Below are 26,809 nucleotides of genomic sequence, written 5' to 3'. Positions count from 1 at the left end.
GGAAGTTAGATAAGAAACACTATCACAGAAGGAATGAGTGTTTAAACAGGCGATATGGCTTCTATTGACCATATTAAAAGACTGATTCTCAATGGGAATTCATTCTCATTTGAGGTTGCACCTGGATGAACAAGAATGTGCAGGTAAGCACATGAATGCAAACACACACACACACACACACACACACACACACGTGCACATACATAGTGTACAAGTATGTAATGTGACAATTTGGCTGAGGTAAGATATCCAAATTGGCGCAAAAGAAAATGACCTGATTCTTCCTGTTATCAATCCTGACATGTTCCTATCAAAACCTTTAATCTGAAAAATATTATCATCTAAATGCTGTTAGTTACCTGAAAGCAAAACAGAACAATCAGACAACCAGATGGTAAGTTGAGATAATAGTTTCAGTCGATATGATAACAACTACTGTACAGTTACAGTATTGAGACAGGTGGTTGCTGGCTGATTTGGGCGTTAGCAAAACAGGCTTGGGACAATGTGAAATCAAACACCTGTTCCCAGCTTATCTTGCGCACTTGTGAGTCTGTTTGTGCACATAATAATGAGGTCATTATGGCAGCTAACGGGCAGCTAATAGAGAGGTCAACCCAGTGAACTGCTGGGAACCACACCATGGTAGAGATTCAAACTTAAGTTTAGAGACCAGCCAAGGTCAAAGAGATAAACAGACAGAGACTCAGTCCTGTGATGGTACAGTATATGTTCACTCCCTTTTAGTTTGTATTACCAACAAATCATGGCCATTTTATTCAGCAAAACAAAATATCCCTTATGTTGCACTGTATTTACACTGGTGCAATGCATGAGCATATGTATGTATGTCTACAAATTTGGAGGGCAAAATGTGTTAAGGTTTTACTTCCAGGCAGCTGAGGAAAGATGCACCACACACACACACACACACACACACACACACACACGGCTGGAGGAGCTCAGGAGATTTGAGGCCATAAAGTGTGACATATGGAATGGTGTGTTAATCAAAGACTCCACACTCACAGCTGGAGCAGACTCACTGGGAACTCAGACTGACGTGCATTCTTGAAAATGTGCGTGTGTGTGTGTGTATATATCCATATAATCCCTGTCATCATTTGTAGTGATGGTGGTAGTATTTGCATGCCTGATTATGTGTGTACGTTGGTGTGTGCGGCGTGTGTTTGCTTCACATTTTACTGTTGTTCTCTTTCCTGTTCACATAGCTTATAGGATGGATTCCAACATTTTGGCCTTATGTCTATTTAATTATTATTTGCTTAATCATCCACATCAGAGAAAGTCGAGGGTGTCATGGTAGGGGTGTAGGTAGCAAAATGTGGGGCATTACCACATCCATCTTGCTCCCTTTTTTCCTTCGTTTTTGCCTCTTTCGCTCTCTGACTCTCACCTTTAAAGGGAAAACAAATGCCTTTGCTCTTGCTCAGTTCTCTTCTCAATTCTTATCTTCTGCTTTTGTTCTCTCTCCAGAACTTACTCAAACACACACATACACCCTCGACCCTGACATCTTTACATTAGTGACAATGAAAGCTGAGGACACAAACATTTACAAAACAGGATATGATCAAAAGACAGACCACAAGCTTGCTCTGTTTTAGTTGAAGTAATACTCTGCCCTACCAGATCATTTTTCTCTTGTCTGAACCAATCTTGTAATTATACACACAGTCACCTCAGCCCCATCAAAAGATTGATAACGCAGCTTCACTACTGAGAGATAACTCTCACTCTGGAAAGACATGTATACTGTACATGTATGTGTGTTCGGGGGAGTCGACGTAACACTTGAATCTCTGAGATTGCATTCTTAAAAAATGTACACACATATTTAAAAGCGTAGACTTTGTCCACTGTGACTGATATTTGTCAAGCAGGCAACAAGGACGCAGGCAGTGGTCTATCTTCCAGAGATGCCTCTGAGGGAATTAACTAAACTAACCAGGAAATCACTGTAAAGCCTCTCAATCCTGCAGTGTCAGCTGTGTGCACATGGACAAATTTTTGGCCAAGTAAAAAAGTAAACACACAGTCAACCCATTTATTATTATATACTGTTTTAAGTCACGGACTGGCATGATATATTGTTGCTAACTACTAAGTTTGACACTTAAAATGTGTACATTAAATGACTCATTAGTGGTTCTAGTGTTCAAGACTGGCAGATATAAATCATGTTCCATAAAAGACCACAGATTTTAATTGGTATCTGTAGAGTATGATATTGGATTATGCACAAAATATGCCTTGTACATTTTTGCTGAAGAAAAAAAACATAAACACTCATAGGAGATGGAGCAGCAATACCAAAAAAGAGAAAGAAGAAAATGGAAGAAAAAGTAGTCCTGTCAACTAGTCTGTTATTAAATTCATCAAAATGCACTGCTTACAGAGCCAGTGCAGTCTCCCTGAATTCCTAGAAAGGCAGATAAGTAACTTAAGAAGATTAGATTATGATTATGAATGAGAGACTGAGCGAGAGAGGACAAGACAACACAAGAAGACAACAAGGGAAAAAAAGAGGGCAACAAAAAAGAAAAAAAAGTGATGAGAGGAAAAATAGAGCGCTAGAGAGAGCAGAGAAACAAAGAGGGCTTCATTGTTTTCAATCTTGCTCATTACTGAAGGGGATGATAGCATAATATAGCGCTAATGGGGGAACAAATTGTGTGGTGTTCAGCTTACATAACTGCTGAGTGACTAATCACACAAGATGTTTTCATTGACACACACACACGCACATACACACACTGCTATCAGCCTTCTGGTTTTCCTCTCTCTGTCTCTCACATACACATACCCTTCAGAAAAAAATGGCTATTTTATCACAGTTTAAGCCAATTATCGAACAAAATACAAAAAAATACTTGCCAATGCAAAACATCAGTCAATAAAAACTAGTCAGAAGCAGTTTTTGTATGCAATCATCTGTAATCACGCTGCATGCATTGACCTATTCCCCTGATGTCAAGCAAAGGACCTGAATGGTCCTGCAATACTGATGTGATATCAGAGGTAATGGTCGACTGTCACTGTCTTCTCAGCCAATGAGACCACATGTGCAAGGGCGTGTGATAACCCAAATAGCCAGCTGTTTGCGGAACAAGAGAAGAGCAAGAAAGAGAGAAGGAGTGAGAGGCAGAGAGAGAGAACCGTACAGTCAGACTCCATCTGCTAATGTGCGTCAGTCCTTGACAGCTCTGGCACATCTTAAGAAGCCAATGTACTTCATACCGTGACTTCATCAATGCCAACAACAGAAGGGATCAACAAGCAGAAATTATTACTTCGAAGCTTCGAGTTTGGCTTCATCTGCTGTTTTGCTGCTTGTAATAACATGGATACACACTACTATTGTAAATTACTGATATTGTACAACATTTAGTGTGAGCCAAAATCACAGATGCACCTTCTCAGGAAAAATTTTTGTGCCATCCCTGACCAATGTAAGCATGTAGTGTGCACTCCAGCAACTGAGCTATGTGCAAAGGCCTGCTGGTTGCTGTGTGCAGTTTTTCATTAATGTTGGAGGACCACATTGGCTATACATCAATACACTTCTGTCTGTAGGGGCTCCAGGCGCGACAACCGCAACATTACCGCAATGCGACCAATTCACCAGCCAGCCAACCGGCCAGCCATCAAACATCATCAGCTGGAAGTGAGAAGTGAGGAAGAACAGAAGAGATGGAGGGAGAGCAATGCAGAGAGGAATAGAGAAAGGACGAAGTCATAGCCAACTAACTGCCATGTCGCTGTACAATCTAGCAAATCAGACAAGGTCTTACCCAATTTTCACGAGCTGAGAGCCTTAAGCACTGCTAGCTGCATGTTCACCCACAAATCCCACAACAACGGATTCCTGTAAGTGCAGCATTAATGGTTCATGCTAGCTGTGTGTAGCGAGACAGCGAACACGACAGCCAGTCGAATAAATTCTACATCATACATGGTTTCAAGGGCTGACGACAACGCCATTACATAGCTTGGCATGCCGAGAGGCCTTGAGTACATTAAAACCTGATGGTTTATGGTCTACTGGCATATATTTTTCTGGTGTAACTCTAATCTGCCACATCAGCCACCCAAGTATATGGTTTTTCAGACTGTCCAGATCTATCACATGTTGCACTCCGCTCTGTGCTGCTACAGAGGCACTGACGTGCAATCAGAGGCCTGTGTGCCTGTGCCAAAGGAGCACGGTAAATTGTCAGCTGACGAAAGACTGGAAAGAGTGTGTTTTGGGTTTGGTCCGCAGCGGCTTTTGCCGACAGGAAAGCTCTGGTGTTTTCCTCTCCATGGGGCATAATGGATTCTCCCCGCCAATGAAACACTATTCCGGCTGGCGGTCCCGCCCGGCAGCCACCTGAGAGACTTTCCCACAAGGCCCCCCTCCCTTGTCAGAGCCAGACCCAGCCATCACTGGAGATTTGGGACAGATGGAAGGATGGAGAGAGGATGGCTGAAGAGAGGAGGAATGTGATGGAACAATGAATAGGAGCAGATGGTATGAAAAAAGGGAGGGATGGAGAGAAATTGGCATCCTTCTCTCTCAAAGCCAACTATGGAGAATTGTTGATTTCTGACCAAGGTGTCTGCGTACCACCGCCCATATCTGTATACACATGATACTGACATAATTTCAAGTTACCATAACAGCCGACAACACAACACAATACAACATACAGACAGATCCAGTTGCCCCCTTACCCACCCTTCGCTGTATCCCCCTCCTCTTCTGCCACATCTGTCCATATTCAATCCTCCTCCTCCCTCTGTCGTGTCTCTGCAGACCTGAGGTGCTCCCTAAGCAGGCAACACTGGCACACAGTGGCCATGAGGGCAATACACTCGACTGGAACAATGGCCTTTTCATGACTGCTTACAAACATACACTCATTGTCCAAACACACGTCTCGCTTTCTGGAATCACACTAGATGCTGTGCAAACTTATTAAAGTTGTCAATGGAGTCATAAAGGTTTTTTACCTTCTCTCATTGTCGTCCAGGTGAGCAAACAGCACATTCTTGGAGATGGCTTTGGCCAAGGCCGTCATGGTCTTATAGTCCTTTGGGATCACCTGTATAGACAAAGCAGAAATATCCATAACAGTAAAGCGCAACACCATGCAGGTGGACACATGAAACAAACCAGTGCAAACACATAATAGGCCTGACTTCAAAAGCAGACTAAATTGAGTAATTAAAGAGCAGCGTACTGGCAAACGCTGAAAGGAATATACCGCACGTGTGTCTGTGTATTTTTGGGAAAGCCCATCTGTTCAGGGATTACACTCAAAATGTCACAAAGCCCTTAAAAATTCACAAGAGGCCTGAACTCATTCATAAAACATGCATTTTCATGTCCCAGACTCAGTGGTGTGTGTATGTGTCCATGGGAAGGGAATGGCAAAGTCTGTAGCCACAACAAAGCCACAGAAGTCTGTATTTATAAAGAGGCATCCCAGAAGAGAATTTAAGCTCTTTTTATCATAGGATGAGAAAGGCAAAAAAGTAAGAGAAACAGGAGAAGAAATGTAATAATATGAAAGGGAGAGGAGTGTGTGTGTGTGTGTGTGTGTGTGTGTGTGTCTGCGTATATGTGTGTATGTGTTTTGTCTCTGGTGGTAGGGGAGAGGAGGGGGCAGGCTGTAATTACTTTAAGGCAACAGATGTCTCCACATGAAGACAACCACGTAGCACTGTGCACAGCATGCACACAAAATACACACACAACCACATCACATATGAAATAAAAAGTACCAAAATTTTATCTATCTGCAGTACTTGGACAGAGAAAGGGAAAAGAGTCTGGCCTGGCCTGGAAACTGAGTTGGTTGAGGACACAGTCACCCAGAGGGGGCTCAGTGGTAGAAGTCATTTTCAGATTCAGATTTCAGGTCAACCTCCTAATCATCCTTCACAACATCCAGCTCCAGCTCTGTCACCCAGGGGATCATTAAATGTCAGGGCTCTCAGCTTGTAGCCAGCTTGCAACCACCTATTTAAACTGTTCAGAATTATATATTCATAGGGTGTCCTTTCTAACTTGTCAGGGTAATGTCAACATACTCTGCTCTAGCCAAGTGGAAATTGCAAGATACATATTTGGGGTAAAGCCACATATATTCCTCATGATTTCACAGCTAAATTTACAAGTGGTTATATGAGAGAGCCAATCAAATTCAACTGAAATAAATACTCAATAATAAAATGAGATGAAAAATGGAAATTAGGTTAGACACAAGCTGATTATTTGCTTCCATCAGCAACATCCATATTATATTCCTTCAACAGCATTACTTACAGTATTATATTAGCTGTGAAATATGTTTGGAAATCCCAAAAATCTCCATTTGAAGTTGGAAGAAACATCTAATCCCAACGTCCTCTCTGTTCCTACCTCATCAGGAGAGTGCTCTCAATCAATCTGATGTCAGTCCTGACATTCATTCTGTTAATGTGTTCTCCAGGCCTGACTGACAGGCCTCGCTATTCATTAAGAGAAGAGTCGCAGCACTTTGCAGCAAAGCTATTTTAATCGGATGAGCAGGGTAAGCTAATTGATTGTGTTCTGTTAAAAACATCTGTTGATTTTCACAATGGAGTCACTAATGGAATTGATGATGGAGGAAGATGTCAGCATGTAGGCTGTGTGTCTGCCTGTGTGTGTGTGTGTGTGTGTGTGTGTGAGACTAGTGTTACCTCGGTGTACAATGGCCAAAAGAAAACCTCTCCCATACTGAAGCAATAATGTGCTTTCATGTTCTAAATCAGTTTTCCCGGATGGTCTGTTTTGTTGGGTAAGCACATTAAGTAATTTCTTTTTCACATGCTGCTGACGTGGCTGTGTGAGCCGTTGCATGTGTGTGTGTGTGCGTGTTTGTATGTGTGTGTGAAAGAGAGAGAGTCTTTAAGAAAGTGAGGGACAGTGAAGAAAATGAGGCTAGAGATAGAGGAAGGCTTGTTGCCATGACACATGACTGCAGCATCTGGTAGGGACCTCAGAGCCATAAACACAAATGCATGTGGGTGCATGTACACACCTGACACACACACACACACACGCGGCATGCTCCAGTGGCCATGCGATTACAGCGTGGTGACGGGGGTTCATGCCGTTTTGTCATTACCCGGCAATTAATGCCGTGTCAAGTTAATTACAATTGAACAAGCACGGTAATGATATAACGACTAGGGTTTGTGTGTGTGTGTAAAGGTGAGTTATAGTTTCTGGCAAAAGAGCACTCTATCCTGTAGCCCTATTAAATTATAAAATGGAGACAAGATGATAGATAACAACCTCGATGTCCGCAATAAGAAAACACAAAGTCAATTTACAAAGAAATCATTTTCAGGTTCACCTACCTGTTCACCTCCAAAGACAAGTAAAAAGAAATGTCTTGATTCACTCTTAGACTTTGTGTCAAGAAGTGTTTATAAGCACTTAACTTTCTGCAATAACTTAATAAGAAAACCAATTTCCGTAATCAGGTTAGGAGATTAGAAAAAAACAAAACATTCGACAGCATAACAGCAAGAAAACATATTACATGTAATGATGCATCCTTGTATTCAAAATAATTTAACTGACAGTTGAACCTGACACGAACTAGCCTCTTTAAGTCTTCTTCCACACTTTATTTCCTGATTTTGTTATAATATTAATCTACTGTATGTGGTTTAAGACTCTTAAAACGAAGCAAGAAATGGCTTAATAAAAACAGTCGCTCCGTTCAGCATTAGGAAGATGTCAACTATCTGTAAAAACCTGAGGGGGAGTCTATCACAGTCAATCTAATATCACAGAGTTGAATCTCAACATCCATGCTGAACATCGGTTAGGGCTGCTGACTCATAAATTGTGTATTTTGTGTCCAAGTCTATTCATTAATTTCTGTAATAAATTTACACAGTTAATATCCCTTCACACTGTCACGTTGTTCCAATGAGTGTGTTTATATTTATGCACTAAGTGGGTGTTAACAGAATGACAGCTCTCTGTCCAACAAATAAACAACAAACAACCTCAATGTCTGCTTGATTAGTAGAGCAGCAGAGCTAATAGGACTTGATGTTTCAATCCTGGTGGTAAATTGGCACTCTTGATGTTGGTAGTGGGATTGGAGTGGTGAAAGGAGGGGTAGGTACGTCATCGGGGTCATCAGGTGGGCACCTTCCTTCTTTGACGTTTCACTGATAAGCTCACGACATCTCCAGAGGGTTCGACGGTTATACCTGGCGTCCCAGTTACACCCCCCTCAGTTCCATACCCCTCTATCTTCATCTAGCCGCCCAGTTGTTGTCTCTCCTTTTAAACCAAAGCTAACTACCACTTTTTTTCTGCTGCATTTGACAAGGACAGAGGAAATCTTGGTCTTCCAGCCGTTCTGGGCAGCTTCAATTGCCAGTTCAGAGTACTTGGTCTTTTTCCTCTCATAAGCTTCTTCAGCGCCAGCAGAATCCTTGCATCCTTTGATGTTATATGGTGCTCTGGAAGTTGGCCTGCTGGTACGAAGGGCGTGAAGTGGACATTTCCTGCTGATGTTTGTGGGAAAGCATTTGTCGTGGTTCGCCTCTGCTCCAAGACTGATGCCAGCTGTCTAAGAATTTGGTTATGCTGCCAAGTGTAACGTCCTTGGGTGAGGCTCCTAGCGCATCCTGTTAAAATTTGCCTTAGTGATGCAGGTTCTTGACAAAGGAAGAAAGCGGGGTCTCCCAACCACTGCTTCTAGGGTGTGGGTAGGAGGTCATAAGTGGCTCTGATGACAACATAACTGAGATCCCTCCATCTCCCAGATGTCATGCCAGCTGGGTTTCCTCTAGTCCAGGCTCTACCAGTTAGTCCATTGACCTCTATCACGAGTCATCTCTTCTACACTGACGTTGCCTTGTGCCATTGAGGAGCTTTTGGGACTAGCCCTAGACCTGCTTTCCCATGTTGGCCTTGGCCAACCACATCCCTAAAGTGAAGACCAGACTTAGCACTCTGAACGGTTTCAGATGGGGTCCACTTCCTCCCTGTTGCCACATGAGGAGCTGCTGTTCAAATAACAGTACCTTCAGATTCAGTGAGGGTCATGACCAGCCTTGCTTTGGAGCATTTGAATTCTTCCATAAGACCTGCAACTGGTAATTCCAATTTTCTATTTATATTAGACTGTATTTTTAGTTCCTTGTGTTGGGGAGGGCCTTTGATAAACCCCCTTAATTTCCTCCATCCCCTGCACATTTTCAGTTTGTTACGATTATGTGTTAATCATGCAAATACAAAAACAAATAAATATCATATTGTGTTTTGCAATTTAAGTGTTATCGTTCTGTTATCTGTTTCTGTTATCTTTCATATAACTGCAACAGTATGTGCTTGCAGGCACTGTACTAGCTGTGTGTGCCTGTGCATGCCTGTATGTAGATGTTTGTGTATGCATCCATCTTCCCAGGCTGACCTTGCGTACGTAGCTGACAGCATCCTCTTCAGTGTAGACCTCGGCACTGACCCCTCCCCTGCGGCGCCGGGCCTTGACAACTGGGTTGGGCGGTGGGGGAGAAACCTCATCATCGTGTGAGTCCGACTGGCTGTTAGATTTCTGGCGTGCCATGATCTGCTTGCATTCTTCCTGTAAATGCAAGAGGAGAGACAAGATTGGTAGGGGGGACATGCACAGAGCGAGGGACACTGATAGGGAGAGAAAAAAGCTTTTCAGTGGTTTAAATATAGATAGGCAGATGCTCTATCAAAACAGTGCCTTTATTGACAAATTCTATGAATGCATAAAAAAAAGACGCATGAGTAGGAAAACTGATGCGACAATTATTGTAGCTTTAGGCAAAACAAAAAAAAAAAACATCTGAGACAACAGTGTTATTCTTTTGCCTCACAAATGATCACATGAGGAAGGGCTGACAAACATCTCCAAACACACTCTCCAACATCAAGCATCATGTGGATTCTTCATCAAATCAGATAATACAACATTATACAATAAACCTCAGAGAAAGTTTGGACATGTCCTAGTCCTGAGTGTATACTTTGTGGACATCTGGCTGCTGTGGGATGAAGGGAAAGCCATCAAACATTAATATCTGTGGGCCTGAGCATGTAAGGAGAAGAAGGCTAAACCAGGTACCCTCCTCCTCTGAGATAATGAACAACAAGGAATAAAGACATCAAAGGGGAGACAGGATGCCTCTGGCTTGCTGTTGTTTCAACTACTGAACCCTCTGCAGGTGATGAATTATTGATGGCAATCTTGATTAACAGATTAGCATAAGTACACAATATAAAAAATAAAAACACTGTAGGTTTGTTAATATGTGAGAGTGCTGTGAGACAAGGGCAAGGGGATAACATTTTGTGCAAATGGAGCCAGCATCCACTGCTTTGTATATTAAGGTGTACCATTATGTTGAAATACTAACTAAAACTTGTTAGTGTGGAACTAACAATGGCTAGTGTGTATCTGTGTTCATTTGCTGGCATTGTGTGTTTAATTCTTTTATGCATTAGTGTTTCCAGTGGCACAGTGGGAATTGAACTGACAGCAGTATTACTCACCACCACATGTTTTCAATATCTAAAATACATTTTAGTGTTTGTAGTTGCAACTATGGCCAGAGATCGCACTCTCACACTGCAACACAGAAACACCACATGGGCAGAAATAAACAGACAGACAGAAGTCATGTAAAAGAGGCAGGTAGAGTAGTGTGGTGATTTTGTCAAGTCTATGAAGCAGATCAGTGGTCTCTCCTGCAAGTTTATAGCAATGCTAAACAAAGTTTCGCCTTGGTTATTCCTTCATGAAACAAAAAAATGACAGATTTTCAAATCAGCTATATTTACTTTAGTTTGCATTAGTAATGTTAATTATTAATTAATCACAAATGTATTCACCAACTAAACAAGAGGTTACAGTCAAAGGACACACAACTCTCTCCAGACCAAGTACATATGCTCACATATACTTGAGATATATACTTGTCAGAAGACCGAGACAGCCTATTTAATCTTTCTGCTCAATGTAGGAATTCATTTTCATTGACACACATATTGGTCAGGCTTTGTTCTCAATAAAGGCCTGTATAGCTACTTAAGCGACATTTTTACTGCAATTACTTGTAATAGGGTATTAGTCATTTTTAGAAGTAATTTTTGTATTGCGGTATTGCTTCTTTTAATTAAGTAGTGGATGTGAATACTACTTCCACCCCTTGTCAACACACTCCCGCTGTGCAGCACACACCTGTGTAACAATTTCGTCTCACCGCCTCCGTCCCTTTGAAAGGATACGCTCCCACCTTTTGCTCGTAATCATTGTCAGACGATTTTCTATTTCATAACATTTATGATCATGTACAATTGTAATTTAAAATGTACTTGTGTTTAATTAATTTGTTTCAAGACCACTAATTTATTTTTATGCTTTGCTGACACAATAGCACACGTCAATTGTTCAAATATTGCTTTTGCCAAGAAAAAAGCAGGCATTTTGTTTTCTATAAATGTTTAATGTTTAATTGATCATTAAGATGACTGACAATCACTTAAGGAACTTGCTTCAAATTTGAATTCCTGGCACGCATCACTAAGAGCAAATGAAGACGCAAGAAGCAAAGAAGACAAATCTTGCGCCTGACTTAATGCCAACATCGTACCACCATTACCGCTGATTTGATGCATCCGTATCTGAGTGTGTTGTATAATGCAAGTACCACCATTTTCTATAAAATGCATTGAAGCAACTTTTCACTCTGCAAAATTGGAGAGGGAAACAGGAAAAGGAAGAGCCGGAGCAGCCGGGAACAGAGTGATTACTGAATGCCTTGAGCAAGGAGCTGCTGCTTCCCTCCGCTCATATACTGGCAGGGAGGGTTAAAAAGAGACAGTGAAGGAAAGAGAGACAACCTGTGACAGAAACACAGAAAAACCAGAGATAGAGGTGAGAGAGAGTAGTTGACAGCGAGGAGGCAAATGCTGAGTTTCATCAATCACTTCTCAAACTGCCATATTACCTGAAAATTGAGACAAACAGAAGTGTCAAATCCAGAGCTCGCAACTCAGCACTATGTGTTTCAATCATCCCAACAGGGTAATGTAATGGGGATGGGAAGAGTAATCTGCAATGCTATAATAATACGAAACAGCAGCCATTTAGACAGTTTTCTAAAGGGCATTCATCAGCTTGACAAAGAATGCAATTCCACACTTTCTTTGAGTTGGTATCCTTTTATCTAGCCATCTTTTTGCCACAGTCTCTCTCAGATTCGCTCCCTCCTCTCTTTGTCCCTCACCTGCTCCTTTCACATCCTAAGATTACTGTGATGCTTTGCTCACTGTCTGTGTAAAACAACGTGATAATGAAGATCTCTCTCACATACAAACACACAAACATACATACCACTGTGAGAAGCAAGCAAACGTACTCCACAGCGCACACATACACACACATACACACACACACACATTTCGTGCTTACGCAGAGTCACTGCCTGAGGGAACACAGCCAGCAGGAGGAGAAGAGGGGAAATAGAGCCAGAGAGTAGCATCAATGCACACACACACACACACACACACACACACAGACACACACCCAATCTCACAAGCAGACTGCAGGAGAGAGGAGATAACATACTCCAGCTTCATCAAGGTGGCCAGATCTGCCATCAGGTAACACACTACATCCCTTGACAACAGCAAAGCCAAAACAAACACAGTGTTTCCCTTTCTTTCAAGCACTGAAAATACATATTGATTGTCTCCTCATCATGACAAACTACAAGGCAAAATTGCAAAATAGCAAACACCAAGTCTGTAAACAACGCTTCTGTCTAAAACATTCACTGATGTTTCACTTAAATTCTCGCAGACACTCAAAAGTAGCAGCAAGCATCTTTACCTTGCAACAAAACTTGCCCAGATTCACACGCTTGGACAACAAAGACAGTGTATCCTACCTGCTCATACCTCTATGAGATTATACACATTAGCTCCAGCTGGCTAGGTATTTACCATGGCATGGAGGGCCCCTGGCCAGGCCTGCTGTGTGTCCCTCAGCCTGTCAGAGGCACCAGGCATCAAGTCAAAGTGTGAGCGTGTCAGAGTGTGCATGGGAATCAACACACATGAATCCCCATCTCATACACACCTGACACACATGTCACACTATAGCAGCATCTCGCTATACAAGCACAGCAAACCGCTGTGTGTGTGTGTGTGTGTGTGTGTGTGCGTGCACTCAGGTTTGTGTGTGTGTGAGTAAGCGGAGAATCCAAGTTCGTTTGTGAGAGAGAGTAAGAGAGCACAAGTGGCAAAAAAAATATCTGCAATCCCCACGACACAGCAGCTAAAGAATAAGACTACTGATGAAAACACTGATCACAGCAAAAAGCCTGTCTCTCCATCGCTCCTGCGCAACTCTCTGTCTCTGCTTTCGAGCCTCTCTCTCTCTCTCTCTCTCTCTGACACACACACACTTACAATCAGGTGGCGCAATGAGCGGGCTCCTCTCGCTTCCCCCCCTCCCCCGTCACTATGACAACTGGGTTCTGTGAGCATCCTGAATAGTTAGTGGTGAGTCTGAGCAGGAAGCAACGGCGGCTCGCACACCTACATTTGTGCACACAAGTTCTGACGCCTGCTGACAGATCGTCCCTCTCTCTCTCTCTCTCTCTCTCTCTCTGTCTCTCACTCACACATCCACAGTGATTCAGTTCACAGAAGGGAGGACGTCACTCCCGTCAATAAGGACTACTGTTCTGGCCAAACGGCACGTCTGTGTGTTTTGCAGCAGCGAATGGCTCCGAGCATTCCCATAGGGATATAGCATCATCCCATACGTTCCTCTTGTGTGTCAGACACTGTTCTGTACCATGCAGTGTCTCTCTCACTTCTCGCTGATGTCCAACCCCACCCACATGCTTTCCTCTTAGGTCAGAGGGTCAGGCGACAAGTGAGGACTTTGTGTCTGGCTCCAACAAGTCCTCATACTGTTCTGGTCCCAGCGCTCAGACACAACAACACGTACAGTACGACTTATGATATGTCACAATGTAAAGGGGTGTACACTGGGGGCTTCATTAGTCCAAGGTGAGCTGAAAACAGCTGCAGCAGGGACAAAGTTTTTCCTACTTTAGCTTTTCTGTAACAAACAGGCAAGAATCCAGATAAAACTGAGGTAGAGCCAATTTTTTTTCTACGGCTATGTAGCTAAGCAAAACCTTTATCAGCAGACTGTTTTTGCAACTGCTTTAGCTTTTTGCTTGCAACACATAGGACCAATCACAATCTGAAGTATCGTAATTTAAATTTTCAAGCAAAATTAAATGGTCTTTTTTCCATCTTGCAATCTTCTATTTATTTACCAACATATTTCCTACCGTAGCATCGGTGCCGTTACACTATGTCAGAGTCTCTCTCTCTCTTCTCTCCCCTCCTTCTCTCCTCTCCCTGCGTCATCATCAGCGGCTGGGTGCCAGTGAGAGAGGACAGGAGAGGACTGAGAGGAGAAGAGGCAGAGGACACAAGCGTAAGCAGGATACAAAAGCACTGGAAAAGTTGTCAATTAGAGATAGAGTGCGGGTCTGCCGGATAGAGATTAACCCGAAAGAATGAAGACACAGACAAAAGATGACACACACGCAATGCCACGTGCGCTCGCTCCATCTAAAGTCACCGTTATCGGTTCTGATTTCGACTAAATTGTGGATGATGAGTCATATTAAAATTGGCCTCACCTGTTATTGTTTGTTCCCTGAACCTGTGCGCACCATTATGACTAACTCTCATCCTAATAGCTATGCCTAACCAATATTAATCAGTCTAACCACCCATCGTGCTCACCCCAAAAGCATTCAATGTATCGGAAGATCAGTAGGCTCGCAGCACAGGAACATATCAACTCTTTCATGATGTTCATTTCTAAAAATTTAAAGGAAACTTTCATCGGCTGTTACCTTAGGTAGCCCTGTGTCCGGTGACGTAGATGATTTCACTCTCCTCTGAAAAGCCTGTGAGTGAACCAAAAACAACAAAGTGCCGCACAAACACACACATACACACACAGGTAATGAAGCATGGAGTGCTGATCCACCAGCGGAGCTAACAGTCTACTCATCACTCTGTTCCACATCATTACAGAACCACAATGGACAGAAAGTTCGCTGCTGTATCATGTCTGCGTGTTGTCGAGTGCTGACCTCCTGGTTATGAAATGATGTTCATTCTCTTTATGGGCTCAACACAGACACGCACACACACACACACTATCCAAATGGTGACTCTCCATTAGGTAAATTCATTCTCTATCTGTAACCCTTAAATCTACTTGCTAAAATGTAACCATTAACAAACAGTAATCTCTAAAATAAACTCGTGTGCACCAGCTTTTCCATTCCAAGGTAGTCAAGAGTAAATGTATCTGAGTAAACTGTTGCTGAAGACTCATAACGTGCATAAACACCTAACTCCTTACATCACATGTACAGTTTTCTCATGCTTGTGGGATGTTAGTGGGAGTTCTTTCAGTTCTTCGAGTATTTCCAGTTTATTTACAAGAACTAAAGGGGGATTTTCTTTTGGCTAAAACTGTCAATTTTTGGTGAGTCAATAATTCTCAAATGTAAATACTTGCTGGTTTCGTGAGTCTTCTGAGATATTAAAATGAATATTTTTGGATTTTGGACTGTTGGTTGGACAAAACAACTTTGACTTTGGGAAATACTATTTTCTTATGTTTTACTGTCCCAGTCAATTAACTGATTGATCAAGAAAATAATCTGCTGTTTAAATGATAATGAAAACAACTGTTATTGCAGTCTTATCAATTTACACAATGATACTGCCTAATTACAAACAAAGTCAGTGCTTTACCAGTGTTGTGTTTGACTGTAACTTTGATTAACTGCTCTGTCAAACATCCTTTGCTTTAATTCCTTGTGTAGTTTTTGTATTTATGGATCCTTCTTGCTGTCTCTGTCCTAGCTCTTCACATCTTAGGGCTGCATTAACTCCTCTGTTTCTTTCACACCAACCACAGATTAGTAGAGGAGGGATGCAACGGGCAGATGAGAGAGGACAAAGGAGGACCACCAGGAAGACAGGGCCTGGGGGTCCGATTTACCTGCAGAGGCCCAGGGTGGGCCAGGGAAGAGGAGGTTTAGGCCTGGGTCACTGCATGCACCCCAGGCTGATTTGACAAAATACCCTGTTCCCAGCACGGTGGTGATGAGTGAACATACAGAGGCTGGAGACACTAATTACACTATACATCACAAACTAAATGTATAGGGCATACTACACATCATTTACACACACATATAAAGTGATACTGATATAAATAGTGTTGAAGCAGAACAAACAGAAGACTGAGAAAAAGAAAGAAAAAGGGAAAGAGGAGATAATCCATAGCTACGCTCAATTCTCCTCTAAATGCTCTCAGCAGACTCAACAAACAACCAAACCCTTCTGACAAATTGTCAATCAGAGGCCTTTGAAGGGACTGGTGGATTTGTTATGATAGGTCCTGGTGACAGCTGAATGGCTGGCAGCACAGACAGGCTTCTCATCTTACAGGGGAGGGGGAGACAGTGACTGATGGACTGACAGACATAATGCAATGTGATGGGACCATTCGCAAACAAGAGTTGATGGAGCAGGATTTACATTTGTTTTACTTAACATGCAGAGATGTAGAGACACAAATAAAGACACAAGCAATCCAATCACCGTATCCAGATTTTGCTAGTGGTTTCTGATGGGGGTCCGTCTTTCCTGTTTTTGTTAGACATTATTTTACATTTAGTCATTTATATTTTAAACTGAAAAAATAAGAGGAAAGAGCAAGATAACTAGGGTTTCACATTAATAATAACTTTATTTATGTAGCACTTTCCTTATCATAGTAAGAAATTGTTTAAAAAGTGATGACAAGATGCTGTATATTGTAACCTTACATTGAATAAATTAATTAATAGAAAAATAATGACAATACAATGCATCTTAAACTAAAACCAGGTTTTTAAAAAAAGTGGTTTTAGCCTACATTTAAAGGGTCACTTCAAAATACCTGGGAGAATATAAATGTAGGTTGGAGCTAATCAATTTAATACCTAAAAAAAACAATGAACAGAAGAGAGAAAGCACAAGAAAGGATGTGTCAGAGAGGCAGGGAGAAAAGGGAAATAATAATGGAGGAGAAAAGAGAAAGAGGTTAAGTATTGAATACATGAAAGAAGGGAAGCGAGAGCGGATGAGACAAAATCCACACGGACTTGCGAGAACAAAACATGACTGCCGAGGAAACGGAGAGACATGAAAAGATAGACGATAACGACACGAGAAGGGATAAGGGAGAAACTGTAAAAAGCCAGGAGTGAAGCATGAGACACAAACTTATGACAGCCGTGTGAGCGTAATGAACACAGGGTTCATTCTACCGATACAAAAACCCAACCGCAAACACACATCACAGTACACAGAAGAAGCAGAAACTGTTTAATAGCAACTAATATGAGGGCAAACATTTAAGGGGCAGTTCACCCAAATCATAAAAAATATACTTTCCCACCCAAGCACCAGTATCTAGTTTTGCAGATACTGTAGATTTAGATCACAGCGCATTTGCCAAAGGTTTTGAGATCTTTGCCTCTGAAAAATCTGCTGACACAGCAATACAATGGAATACAATGAATGGATTTTTGTCAATGGTTCAATGGTTGAATGTATTCGCTGTCAACTGTTATCAGGATTTTCAACCTTCAGCATAAAGTAGTTTCCAATGAAAACTGTCCACAATGACAAATAGTATCCCAGGGTAAGAAACCAAACTTGCTTGATAAGGAGAATGGTGACAGAGACCCAAAAGATGAAAACATGAATTGGAGACTGGTTAATGGTTGGGGTTGAGATCACAGAACAGTGTCTAGGCGTGTATTCATGCCTTAGCATTTGCTCATTCAAGATTATCCAAACAGGACGCTGATGTCCAAGCACCACACAGGAGTGACAGCTGTCATGTGCTGAACATTTGGGCTGTGTTGCGTGTGTTTATGTGTGTGGATGCCAGTGCAGGTGGTATGTTATGTACAGAACAAAGTGTTGATTTCTACATAGCTGCAGTGAAAATTGCAGGAGGAGGGAGACACATCTTAAGACATCAGATATGTTCTCCCAGACAGTAATAAAAAAGAGGAAGAGGGGGAAAGACGTATGCAGCATGTATGGATCCTTTGTAGTGTTTTCATGTGCTGTAAAATTAAATAAGAAGTCTAAAGCAAGTGTCAAGTCTCTGCAAGTTGATTGTCATACATGTAGTCATCTAAATCCTGCGAAAGCAATTCAGGGATGGCAGAAAAAACTGTTGAGCCTTGGAAGGAGGAAATGTGACTAATTCAATAAAACATCTGTGGTGGCAGCTGCCCACTTGATATACCATCCAAGTGACATACTGTATCCACATTCACACCTTCGGTCCTGGCACTTTGAGCTGGCGCGTGGTGCTGCCTGTTGGACGGATCTGTGATGGTGCAGACTGATGAGAGCTAGCCATCATCTCTAGCTTAGTGCAGCATTCATTTGACCATCTAAAGCCAAGCCTGTCAACTTAATTGCGACAGCAAAATACGTTATGCTTGAAAGGTAATGCTGGATGAATTATGATTTCTCTCAACGTAATGAGAAAATGTTGTTAATTGTTAAAGTATTTGGCAAGTTGCAAAAATGTTGATACTGAACGTATGAGTGAAATGTTCAGGGACAACGTACCTAGTTGGGGGTTTATTCCACCAAAATATCTTGCAGCACAATATCTGCAGCAATATTAAACTTTTTATGGTTATTTTTAGACTCTAGACGCAGTCTAAACTTCGGTCTAAACTTAGCTGTACATGAACATAATTTCTAGGGGACAAAGTTTTCTAAAACAGACCTCTGTAGAAACCTTCACTTATTATGCACATGGCTGTGCCAAAAAGGACTGAAACAATAAACCCTGTGTATTAGAAATCCATTCTTTGTTCAACAGTGTTTCAATTCCTGCTGTCCATGAGCCATAATCTCCTACAATAAGCTTTTGTATTAGTGAGAAACAAACTTGCTCTTTAATTACAGATTCCAGAGTAAACTAAACAGCTATGCTACAAAACTTACAGTAAATCATAGTGACAAACACACTAACAAATAGGAAACATGTGTTAAAGCATATAGCCCTGTCAGAATACTTTAAAAACTCCGCTAATGTGTCATAGAGATATCGTCTCTTTACACTGCAGTGAGCCAAAAATTAAGGCTCACTTCTCAGCAATTACACACTGCTGAGCTGAGCTGATGGAGAAAGGGAGATGAGAACATCCATCTGAAGCTACTGTTGTAGAGATCAAAGGCATCATTACCATGCATAAATGGGCAGGATAAAAAGGAGCGAGACGCCTGTTATTTTCCCATTCACAACGTCAGCTGGGGGACCAAAGACGTGTTATTATATCCAAACAAAAGTTAAAAACAAACTAGTCAGACTGATGATTTAGTGTGTTGTAAAGTGTGCATGTAAAGTGTGTGTGTGTGTGTGACTGTATGAGTAGGAAAGAGACATCATATAGAGAGTAAAAGAAAGAATGAAAGAAAGAGAGACAGAGAGAGGAAAGGAAGTGTGTATGTAGAGAAACAACAAGGGGAAAAAAACATCAAAGAACAAGACTGTGAGAACGGATGATGGAGAAACCGAGACAGAGGAGAGATCTTCTAGATAAGACAGTGAGTGCTGTATGAAATGGATCCTGTGCAGATATGAAATGAGATTAGGTCAACCCCGCCGATCTAATTGGTGCACAGCAAAAGGTTGAACGCAGGAGAGGAAAGAAGGAATAAACTTTGTGAATAAAGGGGCTCATTGAACACAGGATAGACTACAGTCTATCTATCCTCTACTGTTGCCTTGGTTACCGCCTCTAGTGGGCGACGAGTGCTGACGAAAATGGCTGGAAGAGACGAAAGAGAAACACACACAAACATGGAGGGTGAAGTACAGGGGGAAATGTGATGACAAAGGTGTTTCTCGTTCTAATTTCTGGTATCTCTTTGTGTTGAGAGCAAGATCTTCCTGCTCTGAAAGACTGTTAGACCTGACACCTTCATTACAGACATACACACAAAAAAATCAGTATGTTGTTTTGCATTTTAAAAAAAAAATCTTATTCTACTAGTAGTTTTTTGTTCAAGGAAACATAATATTTTAAGACATTAAGATGGATATTTTGCACGATAGAATACTGAAAACCCTTAAGAAAAGAACAGAAACACAAAATTCAGAAAACTACATGTCAAACATGGCTTGTTGAACCAAATATCGTCCTCACAGTTGCCCTGTGGAGCGAGAAACAACACAATAAGCTCCTTAAAAAAAACTGGGGCACCAAAAAAAAACAAAAAAACAGACATGACCTGTTTCAATTCCACGAATGACTGACCTCACAACACAAGCATAGGTTTGAGAGGCTAGACTCTGTCGGTTGGGACACAGAAAGGCTGAAAGCTTGCAGTTGTTTTTATTCCAACCGCTTGTATAAACCAGGTGATTTCACTGACCGGCGTTCAACACAAGCATTTTGCTCCTTAAGCTCCCTCAGCTCAACGAATGCTGTTTTGATCCTGAACTTTGACTCACACAAAGAGACACAAGCAACAATAATAACATATTATTATAGTTTTATAACAGGTTTATACAGTGAAATCATGATCTTTAAGCAAAACTGCAAACACCATTTCCTCTGAATAATCAAAATAATATTTCCTGTCTTATAAACAGAATTATGTTGAGCTGTTAGTTTTGCAGTCATTTTAGTCAGACAATGTGCGTCAGTCAGACTATTGCTTTTTTTTTTTTTTTTTTTTTTAATGACAGTGTTTGATGTCTGCCCCGGCGTACGCTTAGCCAGCACAGACGGAGATCGAGGAGTGACAACAACTAATTTCCTCCACTTCACAGGAAAGAAGAATCAGAGCCAACGGGTGGACGCGGCGGTCGAGATGGGGCTTTGAGATGAAACACTGTACGTGAGCAGCAGCAGCAGCAGAGGTAGTGTGATACATGTGAAATGTAACTACTGCAGCGTAGGCAGGGTGTGATGGGCATGCAATGCAGAGAGTGGAGCATGTCACATGCAATATTCCACCTGATAACAAGGTATTCATCCCGCTCCAGCTACTTATAGAGGAAGTAGGAATTCTTTCACTTACATGTACTTGTGCACAGTTTATACTTGTGCAAGATCATATAAATCCTGTGTTTATCTTTTCATATGCCCTATAATCAACAAGGTGGTCAGCACATTAGATGGCTCACTTGTGAATAACTTCATAACGCAACGGAACGTCTTTGAGGCTCGTTTGTTATTGTGATGGGATACACACGGCATAGGTGTGCAGTATGTCACTTTACAGCATTGCTCACACACACAACATGCTACTGTATGCTTCTGCTGAGCTATATCACAACCATTAGTATTCATGCTGCCTCTCTGACAATGCAGCATTACAGCAGTAGCAGCTCCACTATCAATGCTCTGCTCATTTTGACGCTTTGTCTCTGTGAGGACCACAATATTTACAAGCGTACAAGCTCAAGCAGAACAGCCTGACCCTGACCTTACAACTTGTTGTACGTTCTGCCCTAAAACCTAGGATTAATATGTTGTAGGCGCAGAGTGTTGCCTTACTTATTCCTTTATTCACTTATTCATTACATGTGCTGGAATATACAGGCAAAACAATACTTGTATTAACATGATACAACCTTTGATTTAAGAAAATTACAAATATTTGTGGAGAATATCACTTGTCATAGTAAAGGCTGATCAAATCAGATGATTCTCACATGCTAGCACGCACACACTAGGACACACACACACACATGCACACGCACCACTCTAGCGAGGATGGAGACTCTCCTCCAGGCATGACGAGAAGGGTGAACTTCAGCTCTACTATATCTGATGTCTCCTCACAATCACTTCTCTTGTTGGAGACGTCTTCCCGAGGCCTAAGGCTCCACCTCATACACCTTTATGATCTATTTCTAACAGCAGTGTAAGAGTGGAGCCCATTGTTTAAACTAACACGTCTTATGATCCACACATGAGCAAACTACAGCTTGATCAAAGCAGAGCCAGGAGCTCAGAAAGAACATCCATTTAGGCTAAAACCCTGGGACACCACGTTTTGTAGACAACATATTGTCCGCAATAACAATTTACTGATCATATGATATTTGTTAAAAGGTTAGATAAACCTGACAATATTAACAAACTTGCTTATTTTTATATCTACAGTATAGTGTTGCCTGCCTCTTAGTAGCACTTTTGCTCATAAAAGCACATTTCAGCAGTCAGGGGGGCAACTTTTATGTAAAAAAAAAAAAAAAAAAAAAAGCATCTTGCCACTGTAGAGGTGCCAACTGGAACCAACACTCTAGCTTATTGCTCTAGCACATTGTTTGTGGTCTATCGGGAATGTGCTACATAGGTTTCCCCTGTTTTCACCTGTTTCCTAGTTCTGATCTTTCTCGTCTCTCTTCTCTCAAAAGCCTTTCTCTCCTCTCTGTAGCTGTTAATGAATGTGTCACATCTTTTGTCTCCCTGCTCACAGACGGACAGACAGACAGACAGACAGACAGATAGAAACAGTCTGTTCCCTGAGCCTGCAAACAGGACACTGGCCTTTTATGGGTGCTCCTCTCACATTCCCTAATGGATTCTACTATTGCAGGATGAAAAATGAAACCTCTCTTATAACAGTTTGAGCACAATCTGTTTTTTTCTAACATACACAAGCTAGTCAGGGATGTTATTTGTCTGCACATATGTGATACGATATAACAAATAAATACAACCACTTTTGTGCAGTTCAGGAACACAACTATACAGTAAAAAGTCCACATGAAATACCAGCACGCTCAATGAGATGTGTATATTTACACACACAAGTATCTACCATAAAAAAAGCATTCCCCTTTGTAACTGAGCCTATATTTAAAACTTTAAAATCTTATAATTTATAGACCCTTTCATTGACGTAGGCTGCATTATGATACATGGTTAGAGGAGTTCAACATCAGAGAAGTCAGACAAGAAACACTCCTTGTTAACTTGCACACACTGCAATGAGCATTCACATCACAGATCATATCCAGGTTGAAACAAACTGCAATTAACAACTTCAAAGTCACCACAGAAGAATTCGGACAACACAGATTCCCACATTAAAAAACGAAAGACCCAAGTCATACAAACACAGAACTTTGTTATCACCAACCTTCTCCAGCTTTTCAAAATGCTCCCGCAGGAACTTCATAGGACGCTCAGGCTTAGCGATGCAGAGGTTCACAATGCACTCTTTGAGGATCTGCTGGATGTTGTGCTTCTGCACAAAAATTTCACAGCCCTTCAAACTCTCGTCTTCTTCCAGTGTGGAGGAGGAGGTGGCCATCTTATCTTTTATCTCTGTGGCAGTGGGAGAAAACAGGGTGGACCATGAGAGGAGGGGAGGGAAAGCAGAACAGAGAAGGGGGTAGTACAGGGTGGCAGGGGAGAAGGGGGTTGTGGAAAACAGAAAATAGAAAGGAGGGGCAAAATGGGGAGCTCATACTGTATGATAAGAGGGGAACAGTGGAGAGAATGGATTGTGGGAAGGAGGTGACTGAACATTTCACACCCTGTTGCTAATGTATCCTGTGAATGACCTCATGACATAACCTGTTGTCAGTTGGCAAAACCTTCAGTAAGACATGACATTTTTTGTAAATAAGTTATAAGTCATTAACTTGGTGCTTTAGTAGAACAGTTAGTCATTATGACAATATATTGTGAGCCAATATAAATTTGCTAACCATCAGATTTTGCCATGCTGTTTAGGGCTGCAATTTACGATTATTTCATTATCGATTAATCTGTAAATTATTTTCTCGATTAATCAATTAGTTGTTTGGTCCAAACAATTAATTGATTATCAAAATAGTTGGCAATTAATGTAATAGTTAAAATTGATTAATATGAATTAATATCTCTGGGTGTATTAGACATTTGTGGGCCATGCTGCAATACAATGAGCAGGAATGCTTTATGGCCATAATGGATTTTTGTGATATTTGAATCATCGTGGTGAAGTAGCTACCTTGATTTGCCATGTTTTAATTTACAATATTAGCTAACACAGACATTCCCATCTGGCAATTCTATATAAACATTTTATCGATTAATTTTCCTTAAAAAGTATTATATAAAACACAGATCGATATCACAATATCAAATTACAGATGCCAGGATAGAGGATTTTATCCCTATCGCCCACTCTTACTTGCTATATTAGTAGTAAAACTGTATCCCTGAGCAAATGTGCCAGCCTCTTCCTTGTGTCTTTGACTGTGGACAGGTGACAGAAGAAGCCCACAAAAGAGTGTATTGGATAACAGTATTTCACATAAGGCTGGGCGATATGGACAAAATCAAATATAACAATATTTTTAGACCAAATACCTCGATATTGATATTGAAACAACATTGTAGAGACGACTATTGATGCTTTCACAAAATATTTACACAATGAGGTTTTTTGATAAATAATCATAAGTGGGTAAAGGCAAATAATAGAACAGCTAGAACAGGCTGGTAAGTTCAGAAAATTACATCAATTTACTGTAATGCAGCCATTAAAACCAAGAAAAGACAACACTTATGCCATATCACAATATTATCATATCCAAAATCTAAAACCATATCTAGTCTTATATCACAATATCGATATAATATCGATATATTGCTCAAGCCTAATATCACACTTAATAGGGGTGCACACCTTATGTTAAATGAATACATAACTAATACATGCTCATTAGTATGTTTCTTTGTGGATGAAGATTGAAAACTGGTGCTTAAACAGATATAATGTTATTAGTGAAGTAAATTAGCATAAGCAGGTGGAGGCAAAGTAAATCATGTAACAGTGTATGACAACTGACAACATGATCATATCAGGCTATAGTTGTGCCAAACAACAGCAGTATGTTACATGACAAGCCAGGAAGCAAACTGCTCACTACCCTATATGACTTCCTGAAATGGAAATCACGTCTATGATATGGTTAATGCTGCATAATAAATCACAATCAGTCATGACTTTAGGGTATGACATGTACCGAGTGCACTTTCTTCACAGCAAATGACAAAGCAGCGTCCACATATAGCAATTTTTGCTGGGTACACTATGGAGCTAGTGATGAAAGTGGGCACCTGTTCCAGTGCATTCAATAGACGGCTAACCCAGCTAGCCTTGCTAACCTTACAATGACAACCAAACCACAACGAGGCGGAATTACTGCGACTACCACGACGTGAACGCTGCCAGGGGGGTGGGGGCTGATAGGCTATAACCCGCTACTCTGTGTCCATAAATGCACGGTGTAGTCGGTGCTCTGGCGGGTATCCCTACCGTTATATTTTGGAGGATGCTCAGTAAGAAAACACCTCGCTGCTGGTGGGAGATTGGTGAGGTACCGTTTGCTGGCTTAGGATGCTGCTGCTGCTGCTGCCGCTCTGCCTCTCTGCTACCTCGGCTCGCTCTGCGTCAGTCCGGATGACGTCAATCTGTCATCTTCTCGACCGCAAAGGCGCTCACTCCCTCTCCCTATCGAGGCCAGCAGCAGCAGCCTGTTTGCAGGTGAAAAACCTTTAAAGGAAACATACACCTGAAATCATCATTTGGGGAAGGGGTGTCTTTCTGTGATACTGAACAGGTTTTGTCTGTGAATTTGAAGACTTACTCCAACAATAAGGAACAATAAGGAACATTTACTTGAAAAAATTCAGATTTCAGAGAGTTTAATGGCCTCTCAAAATTAAAAATCTTCCCAGAGAAAGGAGACAGGGCATATCTTGCGGCCCCCAATATGTATTAACATGCCACAACCTGAGGGACAATGAATGACCTACACACACACACACACATATCCATATTTATACACACAAATTCATGTCCTATGCATGAATTTGTGTGTATAAATACATGGATATACCATATATAATTAATATATATCAATCCTAATGTTATGTTAATGTTATTTTGTTTCACTGACTCTTGACTCATGCCAATAAAGCAGATTTGAATTTGACTGTATGCTGATTCCATTTATAGAGAAACCCTGGAGCTGACATATTTGACACAGGGCCATAACCAGGATTACTGAGGTCATGAGTCTCAAAATGCTCCCCCTCTCCCCTCTCAGATAAAGACCAGACTGACCAGATTTGTCATATGCCTATTTTATTATTATTAGCCTAATATTCAACTGTTAAATTTCCTAATTCTATTTCCTAGTGTGAAAGTCTGAATGCTGTTTCAAAGCCATTCTCTACACTGTCAGGAAAACAATTTTGGTTTGGTTTATTAAGCCTTTATTTCTTTTTGTGCTCCATTTTGTTGGCATAAAAGTAGTCAAATTTGAATACTGAGTGCAGACACACCAACTGCAACAAGTGACAGCATAAATTAAAGTCTTGATGCTTGATGTTGACTGTTTTCACTGTTCGTAGATATCACTTTAGGCTATTCTGCTACTGTTTGTAGATATGACTTTAGGCTACTATGCAACATCACTGAAATAGCACAATGTAAATTTTGTATGAGGGCAGATTTGACGGTGAAATATGTGACAAGACTTGCATTTTGCTTTCATCATGTGCTACCAGACATGGGGCTAAATGAGCAGTATGCCCCTATTGATCCCCCGTTATTCAT

The 26,809-nt window shown here is 41.3% G+C and overlaps 1 protein-coding gene across 2 annotated transcripts in view; it reads right to left on the bottom strand.

Annotated features, from left to right (window-relative positions):
- Positions 1-25,680, bottom strand: part of prkar1b (protein kinase, cAMP-dependent, regulatory, type I, beta) — a 66,636-nt gene extending 40,956 nt beyond the window's left edge. Inside the window, exons 1-4 of one of the 2 annotated variants that reach the window (XM_067570285.1) lie at positions 25,505-25,680; positions 23,333-23,520; positions 9,477-9,647; positions 5,017-5,108 (exon numbers count right to left, since the gene is read on the bottom strand). In XM_067570285.1, the coding sequence (XP_067426386.1) occupies positions 5,017-5,108; positions 9,477-9,647; positions 23,333-23,506 (437 nt within the window). In that variant the 5' untranslated portion in view covers positions 23,507-23,520; positions 25,505-25,680. Of the gene's footprint in view, positions 1-5,016; positions 5,109-9,476; positions 9,648-14,406; positions 14,495-23,332; positions 23,521-25,504 lie in introns of those variants that run through there. The other variant, XM_067570286.1, reaches the window with a different exon arrangement.
- Between the last annotated feature and the right edge of the window lie 1,129 nt (positions 25,681-26,809).

This window comes from Thunnus thynnus, chromosome 17, assembly GCF_963924715.1.
Source record: "Thunnus thynnus chromosome 17, fThuThy2.1, whole genome shotgun sequence".
Lineage (NCBI taxonomy): Eukaryota > Metazoa > Chordata > Actinopteri > Scombriformes > Scombridae > Thunnus > Thunnus thynnus.
This window is presented reverse-complemented; position numbering and strand designations above follow the sequence as displayed.